Source organism: Gopherus evgoodei, chromosome 7 (assembly GCF_007399415.2).
Source record: "Gopherus evgoodei ecotype Sinaloan lineage chromosome 7, rGopEvg1_v1.p, whole genome shotgun sequence".
Lineage (NCBI taxonomy): Eukaryota > Metazoa > Chordata > Testudines > Testudinidae > Gopherus > Gopherus evgoodei.
In genome coordinates this window covers 95,129,390-95,147,677 of record NC_044328.1, presented here as the reverse complement: position 1 = coordinate 95,147,677, position 18,288 = coordinate 95,129,390, and the positions used below count along the sequence as shown (strand labels likewise).

The following is an 18,288-nucleotide window of genomic DNA, read 5'->3' as shown; positions in this document are numbered from 1 at the left end:
TTGTCAGAAACCAGCACCCTATTGATTAGCAGACAAATGAATAGATAAGGGCAGGCTCTCCAATAATTTATTAAAAAATTGGGACTGTATTTATGTGTCAGTGAACTAAGAAACTATTTCTTTAATTATACAATAATATCAACATAAGAAATATCAGGTCAGGTAATTAACTGAGTTATGGTGGAGTGCTTTGTGCCTACTATGATACACATTTATTTCCTAAATCCTTTCCAATTGAGGTTTGCATTCTGTAACTTACATTTTTACCATAATAGGGTTAGAAAAATGGTATTTTTGAAGATTTCTGCTTTTTGGTTAAACTTTGTGGGGTTTTTTTGGTTTTTTTTTAAACAGCACCAAACATGTGAATCACTCACCTGATGAGCATCCAGATCTATAATAGTGGCCTTAGACACTCCTTCTACTCTTTCAAATAGAAACTGGAATCATAGGTAGGTACAGAGGAAAAAGAAAAAAAATAAAACTACAGTTAGGAAAAGTAGATGAGAGATTAGAATGGAAGCTTGATACTTGCATGGTAAATCTCATTTTTTAAATTGTATGCACTGTATATATTTCTTATTTGCCAAAAATTAAGGGCTAGATATTTTTGAAACACTTTATTATGGAAACTTAACAATATGTGAAGGAATAATTACATAAAACAGAGAGAGGGTTTTTTAGGGTTTGAAAACAATTATCTTGAGATGCTTATGGACCCAATACACAAAGAGAATCCATGCATTTGCATCACATTATATACATGAACTACATTTATAGGCTAGCTTTCAGATTCAAACCTTATAATTGAAAAAAACAAAAGTTCCCACTTCTTGTGTTTAGAACTACAAGAGGTGATGCAGGTTATCACATCGTCAGTGGCTTACATTTCTAAAGGATTGTGTAGGATAAATTTATTACCTGGTTTGTGATAAATGACACAGACTGACTGTGCATAAAGAGTATCCCTCTCTCTCTCAAAAAAAAGTTGAATATTGTAGTAGGGATCAAACTTTATTTTACAAAGTCACTTTATAAACTAGTAGTAGAATTCATTTATTGCTATTCCATATGACTGAGAAAACACATTAACATTTTTCAAAAATTCTTTGAGTCATAACAGTAACTATTGTTAACTAATGGATGGTAAAAAATGTCTTTAGTACATGTACAAACTGTGGAAGAGTTATAGTCTCCAATGTGCATTGGAATAGTTGGGAGCCTCAGGGCAGATTAAGAGATTTTTCAATTTAGTAAACTAGACATCCAAAAGAAGTTAGGGCACTGCACCATATAGTGTACAGCATTTGTTTATATCTTAACATTTTAATTATCTTTGGTAGTATTTTATAGCATGCTAGCAAATATTCTGTGATATACTTTGTAAGAGTAATTAAGTCTTAGTTACAGGAGGTCTTATTTCAGCCTCTACAAATGGCTGTTTGATTATAGAACATATGATATTAAATATAATCAAGTATTTCAAACTCTCTCCCCACCCTCGTAAGATTATTTTCAAAGACTTCTCATTTTTATCTAGGAAGATAAAATGCATTAAGTGTAAAATCCTGAGGGTGGATACCTGTGTCCACGCAAATTTAAGTAGAAATCAGTGGAGCCCCATGTGGGTGCCAGGTTTGCCAACTGCAGAATCAGGACAGTTCCCACTGAAGATTTTAAGACAATTAACCTATGGTATTTTAAACAGTATTTTTATTTTAAAGAAAGAATTGTAACAAACGGTATTGAGTCATGTTTACCTGCAGGAATCTGATTCTGCAGCCCGTCTCCACAAAATTATTGCCCTCATCAGTGACAGTTATGCATGAATAAATGCTTCAGCATCAGTCCCTAGACTACTTTAATACTGATCCCTGTCTACAGACTGTTTTGTTTACTCCTGTTTATTAAGATGCAAGTTAGACTACTGATTTAAGAAATTTATGTTGATAATTTTTTTCATTTATACAAACAGTAGAGAAAATTATTTTTAAATGTCCTACCTTAATAGCCAGTGTGATATCAGCATATGCACAAAATCCTCCACCTTTATCACTTGAACAGTGATGGAAGCCACCACCTAAATGTAAAAATGTAACTTTAAAGAAATACTAGGCTAAAAAGCTAGATACTATGGAAAACACTGTCACTGCAAATATTTGTTTGCTGTTTACTAAAGAAATGGCCATCAATTTTTTTTAAATTGAACAGAGCATCTATAACATCTAACTCATTGTCCTGGCAGCATACCACATTCAATGTCATGTTTTATATATTTGGCCTATCAGGTCCCAAGATAAAGAAGCAGTATGTGTTCCAATCTAAAGTGATTTGGCCCAGAACCTGGAAATCTTGCAACCATATGAAGAACTAGGCCATGTCTACATCTAAAATTTTGCAGCGCTGGTTGTTACAGCTGTATTAGTACAGCTGTATAGGGCCAGCGCTGCAGAGTGGCCACACTTACAGCAACCAGCGCTGCAAGTGGTGTTAGATGTGGCCACACTGCAGCGCTGTTGGGCGGCTTCAAGGGGGGTTCAGGGAACGCGAGAGCAAACCGGGAAAGGAGACCAGCTTCGCCGCGGTTTGCTCTCGCGTTCCCCGAACCACCCTGCAAACTGCAGGGAAGGAGACCTGCTTGCTCGGGGGTTCGGGGAACGAGAGAGCAAACCAGGGAAGGAGACCAGCTTCGCCGCGATTTGCTCTCGCGTTCCCCGAACCACTCTGCAAACCGCAGGGAAGGAGACCTGCTTGTTCGGGGAACGCGAGAGCAAACCGGGAAAGGAGACCAGCTTCGCCGCGGTTTGCTCTCGCGTTCCCGGAACCACCCAGCAAACCTCAGGGAAGGAGACCTGCTTGCTCGGGGTTCGGGGAACGCGAGAGCAAGCCGGGGAAGGAGACCAGCTTCGCCGCGGTTTGCTCTCGCGTTCCCGGAACCACCCAGCAAACCTCAGGGAAGGAGACCTGCTTGCTCGGGGTTCGGGGAACGCGAGAGCAAGCCGGGGAAGGAGACCAGCTTGATTACCAGAGGCTTCCTAAGGTATGCTGGGATACCTGCTTATTCCACGGAGGTCAAGAAAAGCGCTGGTAAGTGTCTATACTTGATTACCAGCGCTAGATCACCAGCGCTGGATCCTCTACACCTGAGACAAAACGGGAGTATGGCCAGCGCTGCAAACAGGGAGTTGCAGCGCTGGTGGTGCCCTGCAGATGTGTACACCTTCTAAGTTGCAGCGCTGTAACTCCCTCACCAGCGCTGCAACTTTCTGATGTAGACAAGCCCCTAGGCTCAAAGGAGAGGTGTTCCCTACAATTATACATTATATTAGAACCCATGCCTTTGTAGTAAGGCACTTTGCATCCATGGCCTACCCACCAAGTGCCATGTGCTCTAGTTTAGAGTAAAGCAGGTGGCCAATTCAACTCATCAAAGTGCAAAGTAACTGTGTAACAGGCATGGTAGAATATTACCTTCCTCTACCACAGTAATAACTTAATGAATTATCTAGGGAGGAAATGAAAACTCACACAATGTACCCAAGAACTTGTGGGGTGGATGGGATGGGATGGGATGGGCAAGTTCTTCTCAAACTGAAAGTCAGGGATCAGCAACAGCCCAAAACAAGAACCATCACTGACTGTCAGTCAGTACAGCCAATGTACCCAAGGCCTTCCTACACCCATGGGCCATTAAACTGCAGGATAGATACAAAATATTGGTTTGAGTCAACATTAAGATCAAGAATGGATTTTAAGAGTTGCTCTTTAAAAATGTATAGACCATTAATTATTTTTAATCACACATTTCTATATAAAAATCTATAATACTTTACTGATAAGCCAGCTACATATATCTGACCCATATAACTGACAAATATAATTTCATTTGACTTTCCACAGAGCATGTCTGCCTTTGTTTGTTTTTTTCCATACTGGATGTTTACTCTCTAGAGGATTATACTAAGAAACAATAGAAAGATGCGTCAGGAAGAATGAAAGAGGTAATATTTTATATTTACACATAAATTTGTTTTTTTTTCTCTCTCTTTCTGGAAGTACAAACTTGGTCAAATTCTTCTTTTTAAGACATGATGGCGGCCCAGATGCTCACTATGTTGGAGTTACCATCTTTAGAATTATCACACAAACATATGAAAAAGGTGGGGAAAATCGAACATCTGTGACCTCTGTGAAATCCAAAAGCTAATTATAACTCTGACTATTCCTTCTACAGTCATTGACCTTCTTCCTTTTGCCGTACTATGGGAAAGGATAGAAAGAAGACCAAATTTATTTCCACTGTACCCTTTATAATTTATTATTATTACAATTAAGTCTCTTTAAATGAAGTGATCTCAGTCATTCCTATTGGCCTACTGAAAAACATCAAACAAATGGTTAAAAATACAAAAAATTCAAACCTATTGTAACTAAGCTCTCACTACAACACATTTCAAAGATTTCTGTGGCTGGGAGAGACCAAAGATTCTTTGATTAAAGAAATGGATATTTCTGACTTCAGTGTAGTATCTCTCTTTCTGGAGTGCTCTTTTTTCTTCTGTGGCAGACTTATTGCATAAGTATTTAGCAAAATAATGTAGTTACGTGCCATTGCTATTTATTTACCTCATGATAGGATTTGCATGCAAATGTGATGATGATTGATGGTTAGCAATGTAATGTATGGGCCCATAAAAAAACATGTTGCATTTCTCAAATCATTAACTTTTATTTTTTCACACTGTAGATTCATCAAATGCATTAAATATTTCAGTTTTGTAGTGAAACAGAAATGGACATTGACAAAACAGAACAATGAAGTCCTGTAGTTGAGTTAAATGAAATATGGTCTCTATTTATTTGGGATGCTGAAGGGAAACCGCATTGCGGCAAGTTATGGAAATAAAAGAACTTTGAATCATGGTACAGTCAGAATGAATCGCTCAACAATTCTAATCTAGCATCATTTAGTGTGTATTAAATGTCAGTAATTTATATGTTGGAACACCGAATCTCTATATAGAAATCTCTAAATGTGAGTAAAAGGAATTTTCCTACAGCCCAGTAAGATTCCTCCAAAAAACCTGTGTTCTCCAAATCAGATGGAAAGAAATATTAATGTAAAGTGAAAACTCTGAATTTATTCCTAGAGAGATTTAAGTTTAAATGTTTTTCCATTTTATTTTTGCCCTCTTCTGAAGCCTTCTGTACTGGCTACGGCTGTAGGCAGGATGCCAAACTAGACTCTGTCAGTGGTCTCTATGTTCCTCTAAAATTTAGCAGATACTGTATATTAGTTTTCCAAGAAGGGTACAGTGAAATTGCTAACGTGGTTTTTCAGAAGTGCCATATTGATTGTTGTTACTAATTTGGCAAGTATGGATACAAACTGTGTCCACAATGATTATCTTTCAATATAAGATAAGGAACAGAACACTGGAAGAAAATAATATTTTCTTATTCATAGTGTTTGTGCCCATAATTAAGATCCTCTACTTTCCCATCAAATATTTCATCTGAGTAAGTTTCAGACAATTTTATAATCTCACAAAAAGTACTGTATCTTTTAAACCTTACTTTCTTAGGGAAAATGAATATATAATTTAAGTAATGAACAACAAATGATTTGTAAAACTTCTATTAAAATTGTATTACCTGACATATCTTTTTAAAATCATAGTCATACTTGTCTGCAAACTAGGGATGAAATTTACCTATGTGTAGAGGGCGAGCACACTTTTTGCCTAGATTGCCTATGCATGACTTAAGTCCCTATCTATTTATCTTAGGTACTTATATGTCCCCCATTACTGTAGTATCTGAACGTCTTACAGTCTTCAATAAGGTTATCTCCTCACAAAACCCATGTGAGGTAGGAAAATATTATTATCTCCATTTACAGAGGGGAAACTGAAGCACAGAGAAATTAAGTGCCCAAGGTTTCTCACAATGTCATCAGTGGACCAAGGTCTTCTATGACCCGTCAGTACTAATACCACTGGACCATCCTTCCTCTCCAGAATAGTGACTTAAGAGGTGCACAGGCCATGTGCTGACCATGGAGTGAATTTCACATTAGGTGTTTATTTAATAAGCAACTGTAAAGCTTCCATGGTGCACTTAACACAGGATAATGATGACAGTGAATGATAAAAAACCAAATTCAAGGTAATTACTCTACATACAACAATAGTTTAGTTTTCAGAGTAGCAGCCGTGTTAGTCTGTATCCGCAAAAAGAACAAGAGTACTTGTGGCACCTTAGAGACTAACAAATTTATTTCAGCATGAGCTTTCGTGAGCTACAGCTCACTTCTTCAGATGCACAGAATGGAACACACAGACAGGAGATATTTATACATACAGAGAACATGAAAAGATGAAAGTATGCATACCAATAGGAAGAGTCTAATCAATTGAGATGAGCTATCGTCAGCAGGGGGAAAAAAACTTTTGAAGTGATAATTAAGATGACCCATAGAAGGTGTGAGGAGAACTTAACATAGGGAAATAGATTCAATTAGTGTAATGACCCAGCCATTCCCAGTCTCTATTAAGGCCTGAGTTAATTGTGTCTAATTTGCATATTAATTTGAGTTCAGCACACTCTCTTTGGAGTCTGTTTTTGAAGTTTTTTTGTTGCAAAACTGCCACCTTCAAGTCTGTCATTGAGTGGTTAGAGAGGTTGAAGTGTTCTCCCACTGGTTTTTGAATGTTATGATTCCTGATGTCAGATTTGTGTCCATTCGTTCTTTTGCGAAGAGACTGTCCGGTTTGGCCAAAGTGCATGGCAGAGGGGCATTGCTGGCACATGATGGCATATATCACGTTGGTAGATGTGCAGGTGAACGAACCCCTGATGGCGTGGCAGATGTAGAAAGAGACCTTCTAAAAATGTTAAAATGTATTACTGGCACACAGAACCTTAAATTAGAGTGAATAAATGAAAACTCGGCACACCACTTCTGAAATGTTGCCAACCCCGGAATTAGAGATTTGATTATTAGGTGGCATTTGAAAAATTATTCTGGTAATAAATGTGGATACTCTTTCGGTTTTGAATTTTGTTATGATTTCAGTTGATAACCACATATAAATAAAACATAGTATATTTCATTGTATATTGACATTGAGGCGGTATTTGATGTTACGTGTTTGATTTTTTAAAATATCATTTAATGAACATTTAAAAACCTGTTGCAATAAATCATGTAATTTTTCCTCAAAATCCCACTTTGTCTTCTATAATTTCCAACATGTCTCATTCCAAGAGCTCCTGTTGTTTTAGTCATGGAATCATAGAGTTGAAAAATTAGGTTTTATCATGTAAATACCATACTGATATTGTCTACCTTTATTTAGTTAATAACAAAACAATTAGGATTTATCCCCACAAATTAGCATTCCGTTGTCTGTTCTCTTTTCTTAGAAGAATCTGATTGTTTTGTTTTGTCACAAAACAGCAACATGGATTATAGTAGACTAGGAAACTAAAATTCTCTTCTGTAAAATTAATTTTCTTCTCAAATTCATCTCTAAAAGTTATTTTTCTCTTCTCTAAAATTCTAAAATTAACATAACCTCTCTAAAATTAAACTCTGGACATTTACATTTGAGGTAAGTATGGCTGTTATAAAACAAGTTACAGGTCACGTTGAGAGGAAATAAATTATTTTTAAAGTAGTTGGTAAAACTTCATTTGGTTAATTACATTTTTACTTACCCACATTGATTGCCCAGCCTCTGTCAATGGCAAGCTTTCCTGCCTTTAAGAAAAAATTAAGAATTTCAGGAATGTATAAACTATGGCATTAAGTTTTTTATTCTGTACTCCCCCATCCCCGCTTAGTCATTTCTATGGTTCCCACATAGTCACTACAGATGTTCATTAAAGTCAATGGAAGCTTTACCAAGTTTTACCAGAGCAAGGCATGCTGGAAGAGACCCTTTAACATGATGCCTATATTTCATTCTCTTGAGATTGTGCATCTAAAATTAACTGAACACAGACCCCTAGTAACCAAACCGAAAAGTGCAGAAAAAATGAAAAAAATGTTCAAATGGGTAAAACTTCCACACATATCATTCCAGTTTATATAACAATCCTCCCAACAACCCATTTAGAAGCTCTAAATAACTGCAAACATATCGATACACTTAAGGTTTCCAGTGCAATATGCAAAGCATCGTGGGATTTTTATACAAAGTAACATTTATAATGATGAGCATCATCAATCCTTTTCCTCAGATACTTGGAAATGGTGACCATTGCTCTTTTGCGTACCCAAATGACATTCAAAGAAGGGGAAGAATCAACAAAGAAAAGGCACACTATGCTGGAATTAGGAAAACTTGAACTTTGAAAAGAAAAATGAGAATTATTATTGGCAAAGAGCAGACAGCCTTAAAGGAGCATTTCTGCTTTTGAAGGCAGACATTATTTTCTTTCACTACCCTGATGAGTGATAAATTATAGGTACTTCAACTGTCAAATATTTTTAAAGGGCATATTACAATTTCTAATAAAATAAAATTATTTCCCAAAAATGATGGGATGAAAATTGCATTTGCAAGGGGAACTGGAAAGCTTCAAAATGAGAGACAAGGAGTTCTTCCATCAGTAAGACTGGTCTTTGGATACCTCCAGAAGATTACTTAATATTGAAGAAACCAGTAGGGGGACAGGGGATATTTTACTACCCAAACACTGCCAATTTATCCAGATTAGATCTTGAGGAGGAATTATTGAAAGGCAGGACCCACAGGTCACAGTGCTTCTCCACTACCTCCTCATTCAGTGTACTTCCCAGGTATTTCTCATGAGAAAAAAAAAAGTCCCTAGAAAGTCAAAAACCATCACAGACTGCAAGAGGGACTAATGAAGCAGTATAACACTAGCAACAGCACTGGCAGAACCAGAAGGCACATATTTTCTATTTCTGAATTCTTAAGAGCACATGGACAGTTTAGGCCTTTATTTATTGCTTGATGAAATAAGCTTATGCAGGCAGACACTATGCTTTTTAGAAGTGGAACGATATTTCTATGATGAGAGCCAGAGAAGGCTCAGAACATAGTGTAATGGAAATAATGACCAAAAAATGGCCATTAGTGTTATTTATTATTTGTATTACAGTACCAATAAGAGCCTCATTGCACTAGGCATTATACAAACACAACAGTCCCAGCCCCAAGAGCTTACAAAGTGAGCAAAGCTCTTCTAGATAGCCATATTTATGAATACCGAATAGACCGTTTTTGAAACGGCATCAGCACTGGTCTCATCACGTAGAACTGTCTATAGCGATTCACATCATACAGCAGAGATCAGTGCAAGGCTCCCAGGCAGTGTGGCAGAACTAGCCAGAGGTGATGACAGAGAGCCACTATAGCACTCAGAGGAAACCCACTAGTAGGAAAATAAAAAGAGTTTAAAGCAGCATGGCCAGGGCCCTCTCACACTCATAGGCGAAGGGAATTATTTTTCTTTCCTTGTAACACAAATGCTTAAAAACTACAGGCCAAATGCTATCCTCAACTATCCCTATGCCTTCCCATTGAAATCTACAAGGTTGTATGGATGTACCTGAGGCATAATTTCACCCTAATTGTCACTGTCCAATTTGCAAGTAAGTATATTCAAGTTGATTGTTTTAGATTTTAACGGGATCTAATACGGAGGAAACTAAAGTCCACATACAGTTAAGTCTTCACCTCTCACACATTGGTCTACATTTGCCTTTTCCACTTTGGGCACTGGCAATAAACACTGAAGAAGTTACACTTGTTTTTATCTCAGCTACTTTTATCCATATTAATAAAAGGACACATCTCATAAGAGTCTCAAAATTTGGACAATGACTTTATCACTTTCCCTCTGCACTCTTTGTTAAGCAATCTTTTATGAATAAGGTAAGTAAGGATAATATTCCAGATAGTATGCCTACTTTTTCCACTTTTCAAGGCAGCTTTGGGCCATCCAACAGCATTAGAAACTGTTACCAATACATTCAAGCGCCTTCATTTCCACCATCCCTTTGTCCCTAACTTCTTTGATCTTTAAGAAAACACAGTGAAAGTAAGGATATAATTAAAGTGTAATGGGAAAAAGGAAATAGAACTTGAAGACCAAAGAGGAAAAGGAAAGTTACTGGGGGAACACAGTCAAAAAAGAGAAAGATACTTTTTGATGTTAAAAAGAAAGGCAGACTCCATGCCCAAAGATATCAAAACTAGGGCTGTTGACTAATTGCAGTTAATTCACATGATTAAATCAAAAAAATTAATCACAATTAATCTCACTGTTAAACAATAGAATACCAATTGAAATTTATTAAATATTATTGGATGTTTTTCTACATTTTCAAATATATTTATTTCTATTACAATACTGAATACAAACTGTATAGTGCTCACTTTATATTATTTTTATTACAGATATTAGCACTGTAAACATGATAAACAAAAGAAACTATTTTTCAATTCACCTCATACAAGTACTGTTGTGCAATCTCTTTATCATGGAAGTGTAACTTACAAATGTAGATTTTTTTTTGTTACATAACTGCACTCAAAAACAAAACTGTAAAACCTTAGTGCCTACAAGGCACTCAGTCCTACTTCTTGTTCAGCCAGTCACTAAGACAATCAAGTTATTTACTTTCACTGGAAATAATGCTGCCTGCTTCTTATTTACAATGTCACCTGAAAGTGTGAACAGGCATTCACATGGCACTTCTGTAGCTGGAGTTGCAAGGTATTTACGTGTCAGATATGCTAAACATTTGTATGCCCATTCATGCTTCAGCCACCATTCCAGAGGACCTGCTTCCATGCTTATGATGCTTGTTAAAAAAATAATGCATTAATTAAATTTGTGATTGAACTCCTTGAGGGAGAATTGTATGTCTCCTTTTCTGTTTTACCCACATTCTGACATATATTTCATGTTATAGCAGTCTTGGATGATGATCTAGTACATGTTAATTGTAAGAACACATTCACAGCGGATTTGACAAAAAACACAAAGAAGGTACCAATGTGAGATTTCCACAAATAGCTACAGCACTTGACCCAAGGTTTAAGAATCTGAAGTGCCTTCCAAAATCTGATCATTATTGAGCAGAACCCATCATCAGCATGGACACGTCCTCTGGAATGGTGGCTGAAGCATGTAGGGACATATGAATCTTTAGCGCATCTGGCACATAAATATCTTGCGATACTGGCTAAAACAGTGCCATGCGAACGCTTGTTCTCACTTTCAGGTGACATTATAAACAAGAAGCGGCAGCTTTATCTCCTGCAAACTGTAACTAAACGTGTTTGCCTGAGCGACTGGCTGAAGTTGGGCTCTAAAATTTTATATGGTTTTATTTTTTTTGTACATAATTCTATATTTGTAAGTTTAACTTTCATGATAAAGAGACTGCACTACAGTACTTGTATTAGGTGAATTGAAAAATACTTTTTTTTGTTTTTTACAGTGCAAATAAATATAAAGTGAGCACTGTACACTGTGTATTCTGTGCTGCAATTGAAATCAATATATTTGAAAATGAGAAAACATCCAAAATATTTAAATAAATGGTATTCTATTATTGTTTAGCAGCACAATTAATTGCATGATTAATCACAATTAATTTTTTTAATTGCTTGACAGCCCTAATCAAAACCCAACAACTTGTAGCAGTACACAAATATGGAGAGTACCACTGGCCCCAGCACTGCCTAGGTGACTTGGTAGTAGAAGCTGTCCATCCTATTCCACAACCCATGGCAGAAAGAAGAGGGAAATGGGACCTTTATCTTCAAGATGGATGTAATCTCCACAGGAGAGCCATGACCTCTTCTGCCACTTTTCCACCTTTGTTAGTAATTTATGTAAAATCTTTCCCCTTTACTATATTTCCCAGTTTGCTACTTGATTTCATGATCTGCTATGTTATTTAATTCTCATCTTCACCAACACGTTAGCAATGCTTCTGCCAAATGTATGTGTACATATATAGATACCTATTTTAAACTGGTCAGAGAATTTGGTGTCATTCTGAAGATGTAAGTCACATCAAAACGGATAAGTAATTATGCTGTTAAACTAGAAGTCTTGAAAATCATCAAACAGTTTTTGCAACACCATTTGAGCATGATTATGTAGAGAACAGATTCAAACTTTACAAAATGCTTTAGATGTTTAATACCAATGACCAGTAAGCAAATGAATCTTTCACAAAGAGAATTAATTAAGATGCCATTATGTGCTTAAAATTAATTAAGTCATATTGTCAAAAGTGATTTCTGAATGCTCATAGCAGACAATCATACATGTTAGATTGTTGTCTGAGCCCACCCACCAGCTATCAATTCTACTTCTTTCCAGAATACCTATTGATGACTGATTCCACCAACTTGCAGAAAACTGGAGATTCTTGACAAACAAAGATGACATTTCATTTGTAGAATTAGGGAAAACAATTTGTACAGTTTACAGCACCAGTGAGCAGAAATTTTAACAAGGGAAGGCAATTTATTTTGTACATGTTTACAGAGAGCCTGGAAATATAGCATTATATAAATGCCAAATAATATTATAAATAGTCCCTACACTGGACATAAAATTTTGAGCGTTAACCTGAGAAAAAAAACATATGAAAATTTTGTGAATAAATGCTAAACAATACTGAAAGTAAGAATTCAAACACTATTTAGATTTATCTTATTAAATAAGCATGTGTAGAAAATTATAGCTGTTTCCCCACAACCATCTATAATTCATCTAAATAATAGGGTAGTTATAATGTCACTAGTTCTGCCTTACTGTGATGGAATTTTTACAAAAAGGATACTGGCAATCTGCCCTAAACTGATTATAATATTCTTTGTATTGCAGTTGCATCTAGGGGCCACAACCAAGACCAGAGGCCCGTTGTGCATGGCACTCTTACAAACATAACGAGATACTGTCTCTGCCCTGAAGACTTTACAAATCCGTGGCCCCAATCCCGCAATAATTTATGCACATGCCTAACTTTAAGTACTGTCAGCAGTCCTGTTGAACTCAACGTGCATAAAGTTAAAGCATGTGTGTACGTATTGGCAGGATTGGGAGTAAATTGGAAAGACAAAGAAAGGATGTGAGCAGAAACAGAGACACGGAGCGGTAAGACGACTTGCCCAAACAGGGGTGAGAAGCAGAGCACTGAAGAAAGCACAGTTCTGACTCCCAGTGCAGTGCCCTCGATAATACTGCTTACATTTTTTTTTTAATTGACTGAAAAAGAAGGTTCAGTGTAAGGGAGTTTAAAGTTTACCTTGACTCAACAGGGAAAGCATTCTGACTTCAATGTGAGAACCACTGGATGAGGCTGAGAGGATCAAAAGATAGGTAATGTAGATATAGTGGTTCTCCATCTCTAGGCCACTGGGTCAAATCTAGCCCAGGTTAGAAACCAAAAAAAGTTAAGTACCTATCTTGAGACTGTTTATCATTAGAATACGTAATTCTATCATTTTCTGAAGTTCTTTGAGTTACAGTTACTCCATTTGCAATGCAGACTAAAAATATATGGTGCCCTGTGCAGCCTGAACACTAAGTTGTTATCGAATTCTAAGAACACTACATATCTTCCCACTGGCAAATGCTAATTTGAAGTATTTTTTCAACAGTAATTAATTAATAATACATTCACAAATAAATATTAATGACAAACTCCTCTGTGAACCTAACCAGGTTCATTAACATCAAAAAGAGTTTTCCCCATGACAGCTGTGATAATTTCTTCTTGAGTATCTATTAATGACTCACACAACATTTCTTCAGAGCTATGGGGCAAATTTTGCCCTAGGTTACACGTGCCTAGGTCCCTCTCACTTTCACTGGCACTATGTACATGCATTTCAAGGATGGAAGGCAGGGGTGGGCAAACTTTTTGGCCTGAAGGCCACATCTGGGTATACAAATTGTATGGTGGGCCACGAATGCTTACGAAAGTGGGGGTTGGGGTGCAGGAGGGCTCCGGCTGGGGGTGCGAGCTCTGGGGTGGGGCTAGGGATGAGGGGTTGGGGGTGCAGGAGGGTGCTGTAGGCTGGGGCAGAGGGTTGAGTGCGGGAGGGGGTTGGGAGCAGAAACAGTAGCATGTCCCCGCACCTGCTCCTACACAGAGGTGTGGCCAGGTGGTTCAACAGGAGCTGCGGAGGCAGCACTTGGGGCGGGGACAGCGTGCAGAGCCCCCTGGTTGCCTCTTCGTGTAGAAACCAGAGGACGGACATGATGCTCCTTCCAGGAGCCATGCAGAGTGGGGCAAGACCTTGACCCCGCTCCCCGACTGGCACTCTGGAGCAGGGCAAGCCCCAGACCCTGCTTCCCGGTGGGAGCTCAAAGGCCAGATTAAAACGTCTTGAGGACCAGATGTGGCCCCCGAGCCATAGTTTGCTCACCCCAGCGTAAAGGGAGAATTTGGCATTGTGTGCCATATTACTTCAAAAAGTCCAGTCTAAAGACACTACACTGTAGAAAACCAGGCAAGTCCTTTCCACAGCGCTAGCAGTTATGTGCCTTCGCACCAGGAATGCTTCTTGCCATACAATAATATGTTGCTATTCTTAAAATAGGCATAAATCTGAACAACAAATACTTAATATAATTTACTGTAAGCCCACTGATTGTTGTAAGCACAGACAGATAATACTGCCACATAAATGAAAACACATGGGACAAGATATTTTACTGCATGAATTTTAAATTATACTGGACACACCATTTTTATAGTGCAGTCTCCTTTCTTATGGTACTATCAACCCTTCTTTTGGGTACACAGCATTTTCCAAAGCTAGCAATGATGTACACAACATCTAAAATAGATGTTTTTAACAGTATATTTTAATTAATTTTAAGTTTTTAATTTTATTTACTTTTTGAACAAAGTGTGAAATTAATGTCCTATTTTGGGTGCTTTAAATAATACCCTCTTACCATCTGTAGCAGGGGAGAACCTTGACTGGACAGCAGGGAATGAGAAAAGCCCAAAATGTATGCCCAGCAGGAAGAAAAGCTCTGCCACTCCCCGGACAGCAGTTCTCTGCTTAGCTGTTGGCTTGGCAAAAGGGAATGGAGGCTGATTGACTGCTGGGTGCCTCCTCCCCCCCCCATTTAAACTACACTAGGATTTTCAAAAGCTTCTACTCAATGGTTAGTTGTCCCACTCTCTGTCCCCTTAGTTGTAAATCAGGAGTTGTGCTGCTTATGATGCTACGGGTCAGATGATTGACTGTTTTTATGGATCAGAAAGGGCTGGCTTCTAGTGGTAAACAAGACCCAGGATTGCACACTCGGACCATGCGCTCATGGGGGGATGGGGTGTTGGAGTTGAGGGGGAAGGAGGACCTTGGGATCTAGGCAGACTGAGGTTCCCCCACCCAGCCTTGTGGCCTCTGTTACTCCACTCCTCCTAAAGTATTTATATGTTATTTGCATCTTCAATGAATCTTTGATGTTATTCACCAAAGGAAGAATTAAAAAAAAAATGCATCTTGCTTTTAATGAACAGTCTGATTGCTGCAAAGTGCCTATTATCCCACGGATAGACAATTAACATAGATAACCTCTCAGTTTTGTTAAAATACTCCTGCTACTTTACAGTTCCCCTATAGCTTCGCCGCCTCCTCCACCTTTCATATCAGGTAGTAAGTTGCAATAGATCTTTTATTCTGATTTCTAGTGCTGAAAGAAAAAGAAGTAGTACACTGCTGAACCTCAAGACAATGCACTTCAATAGCTAACCTTAACAAAATTCAGGAACAGCAATGTGGGATTCTGTACCGTTCCACAGGTCTTCATTGTAACTGCTAGTTTGGGAAGGGCAGGGAAGAGTGAAAATGCAGTAGTTGCAGTGAAAATCTATTTGCCATCACATCAACTGTGAATTTAGATAAGATCATTTATTTTCAACTTATAAACTCGCTGCTACAGGTCTGTTCCTGTGAAAAGAGATATGGAATACCACTACAGTCTTGAAGCACTGCGGTTTGCTTTCTGAAATGTGCTTCTATTCTGACAAAAATCATAGATGGGTTCAGTGGCTGTTGCCTCTCTGATTTCAGAGTCAAAATGCGTTCAGTTTTGAATGAAAAAGATGTTTTTTCCCAACTACTAGCCCTGCAAACTCAGCCTTAGCTCAGAGTCTCAAGTTCTTTCCATCTGGCATATCACCGTCTCTAATAAAGGTTCTGTAGGACAAATTAAGCCCTCAGTGACACCTGTGCAACTCCACTGCCTGCAGTGAGGAAGAACAGCTGTAAATAATTGGGACTTGGAAAACAATTCTGTTATGATTAAACAGAATACAGCTCACTCCATTTTAGCTGTGCTCTCGCTATAGTGCGAACAGCAGCAAAAAGCAGTAAAACCGTATTTTAATCACTAAAATGAGCAGATCTGAACTTCTGAATACACAAAATGAACAGTAAGAAGCTGTCGTTTCCTCACTAGTTATATTTCAGACTAGAAACTCATTTTAAGCAGCACATCCTTTTTTCCTATGGTACCAGAAAAAAAAGAATTGTAAGAATAGATGACATCCTGAGTAGGGTCAAAAATCTCCCCCTTCTTAGCGGTTGTTTCTCTTTTCATGCCCTCTCATCTTGATACAGCTGCTAGGTATTGCAATGTCATGCTGAATTTAGCCACTGTCTCTAGGACAGATCATTAACCCCTGTCCTGCCCTGGTCCAGTGTAGGATTAGTAAACCCACCTAATCACAGATCCATTGGTACACAAGCACAGACAGCTCTACATTATAAAACCTATGACAAAAGGGAAGTGGTTACATTTAAAAAATGTAGTTCATTAATTCAAATTGATGACAGACAGTAGAAAAAAGCATCAATAGCTTACCATTATTGTTCCTCCTGTTTGGGTTCTTAGAGGCTTCAGAACCTTTCTCTGAACAAGGAAATTGGGAAGAAAGAGAACTGGTGGAATTTCGGTAATTGTAGCCACTACAAATGACCACTACAGAAAAAAATAAAGAATAATTACGAATTAGTTTCTGAATAATTTACCTTATCTCCAAACTACTACTTTAATATTCTGTCACACAGTTACTATCTACTAAACAAAAGCATGTGGCTTTAACATACAGCATTTTCTCCCTACAGAAAAACCCGATGTCTATAACAGCAATCATTAATATTGGCCTCTAAACAGCTTCCTTTCTTTTAGAGACCAGCAGGTCTCAAACTGCAATTTATGAGAAACATTATGTTTCAGAAGTCAGATTTTCGATTCTGATGTCAAAGTCTGACAAAATTATTAATTTTCCAGTGATGTACAAATTTTAAATAGGCTAATAATGTTAGAAAAACAACAGTGAAAATTCTTTAATGGTATTAATAGTTAGCTGTGCTTACTACATTGCTGAACCATAAGGATCAAAAGAATACATCAAATAGATTTGAACTAAGAATTTTAACACTTATTAATGAACATTTTATGTATATCTTAGCTTAAACAATGAATAATAATTTGATTATTTTAATGCAAGATTAGGTAAAATTTATTTTGCATATTACACACTCCTGGAATGTTTCGAGGCAAATGTTGCATTAAATAAGCAAGTAATCAAGAGAATGATTTGAAGAATTACTTCTAAAATACGTGATCTATTCTAGTGAAGAACTTGCAGATATTACTTCTAAGGATCCATACTAACAGTGTTAGGAGCTATAACATGTCTAAATATATTTCAAAACCTAAATCACAGCTAAGATTATATAACATCTGCATTTCAAGTTATTACTCAATATTTCATAAAGATATTCAGGTCAATACATTGGAAACCTTTGCACAAGGATTTTGAGTGGATCCCAGTCCCTGTAGCATAATGAAATTTAAAGAGATTCTGTGCACCTCTGTGATTCTCTTATTTCACCAGTTGTGCGATTGCAACTGGTGGGTGAATTTTAACAAAAGAATAACACCTATATTCTTATTTAGTCTCCTTAGGTATTCACATTATGACTACCTATGGCCAAAGCAGTTTAAAGGAAGACTGTAAGTATCATTTATTGGAGCAGCTAGGCACTAAGGTGTTTAAAACATAAGAACTATATACATTCAGCATTGCTTACTTTGACAGCAGTTCACTTAAGAGTTTGTTATATTTTTATATTGAAAGAGATTTCAAAGACAACATATGGCTTATACCATATTGGAAACTGTTAAAGTTTCACAATACCAGCTGTCCATCCTTAATACAATTACCTTCACTATCGTCTTTTAATGTGGCAAGAC

The 18,288-nt window shown here is 37.4% G+C and overlaps 1 protein-coding gene across 1 annotated transcript in view; it reads right to left on the bottom strand.

Moving 5' to 3' along the window:
* The window catches only part of LOC115655108 (histone deacetylase 11-like), a 62,128-nt gene that overhangs the window by 24,191 nt on the left and 19,649 nt on the right, over nucleotides 1-18,288 (bottom strand). Inside the window, exons 3-6 of the mRNA XM_030570239.1 lie at nucleotides 16,891-17,007; nucleotides 7,723-7,765; nucleotides 2,004-2,080; nucleotides 378-440 (exon numbers count right to left, since the gene is read on the bottom strand). Of these exons, the coding sequence (XP_030426099.1) occupies nucleotides 378-440; nucleotides 2,004-2,080; nucleotides 7,723-7,765; nucleotides 16,891-17,007 (300 nt within the window). The remainder of the gene's footprint in view (nucleotides 1-377; nucleotides 441-2,003; nucleotides 2,081-7,722; nucleotides 7,766-16,890; nucleotides 17,008-18,288) is intronic.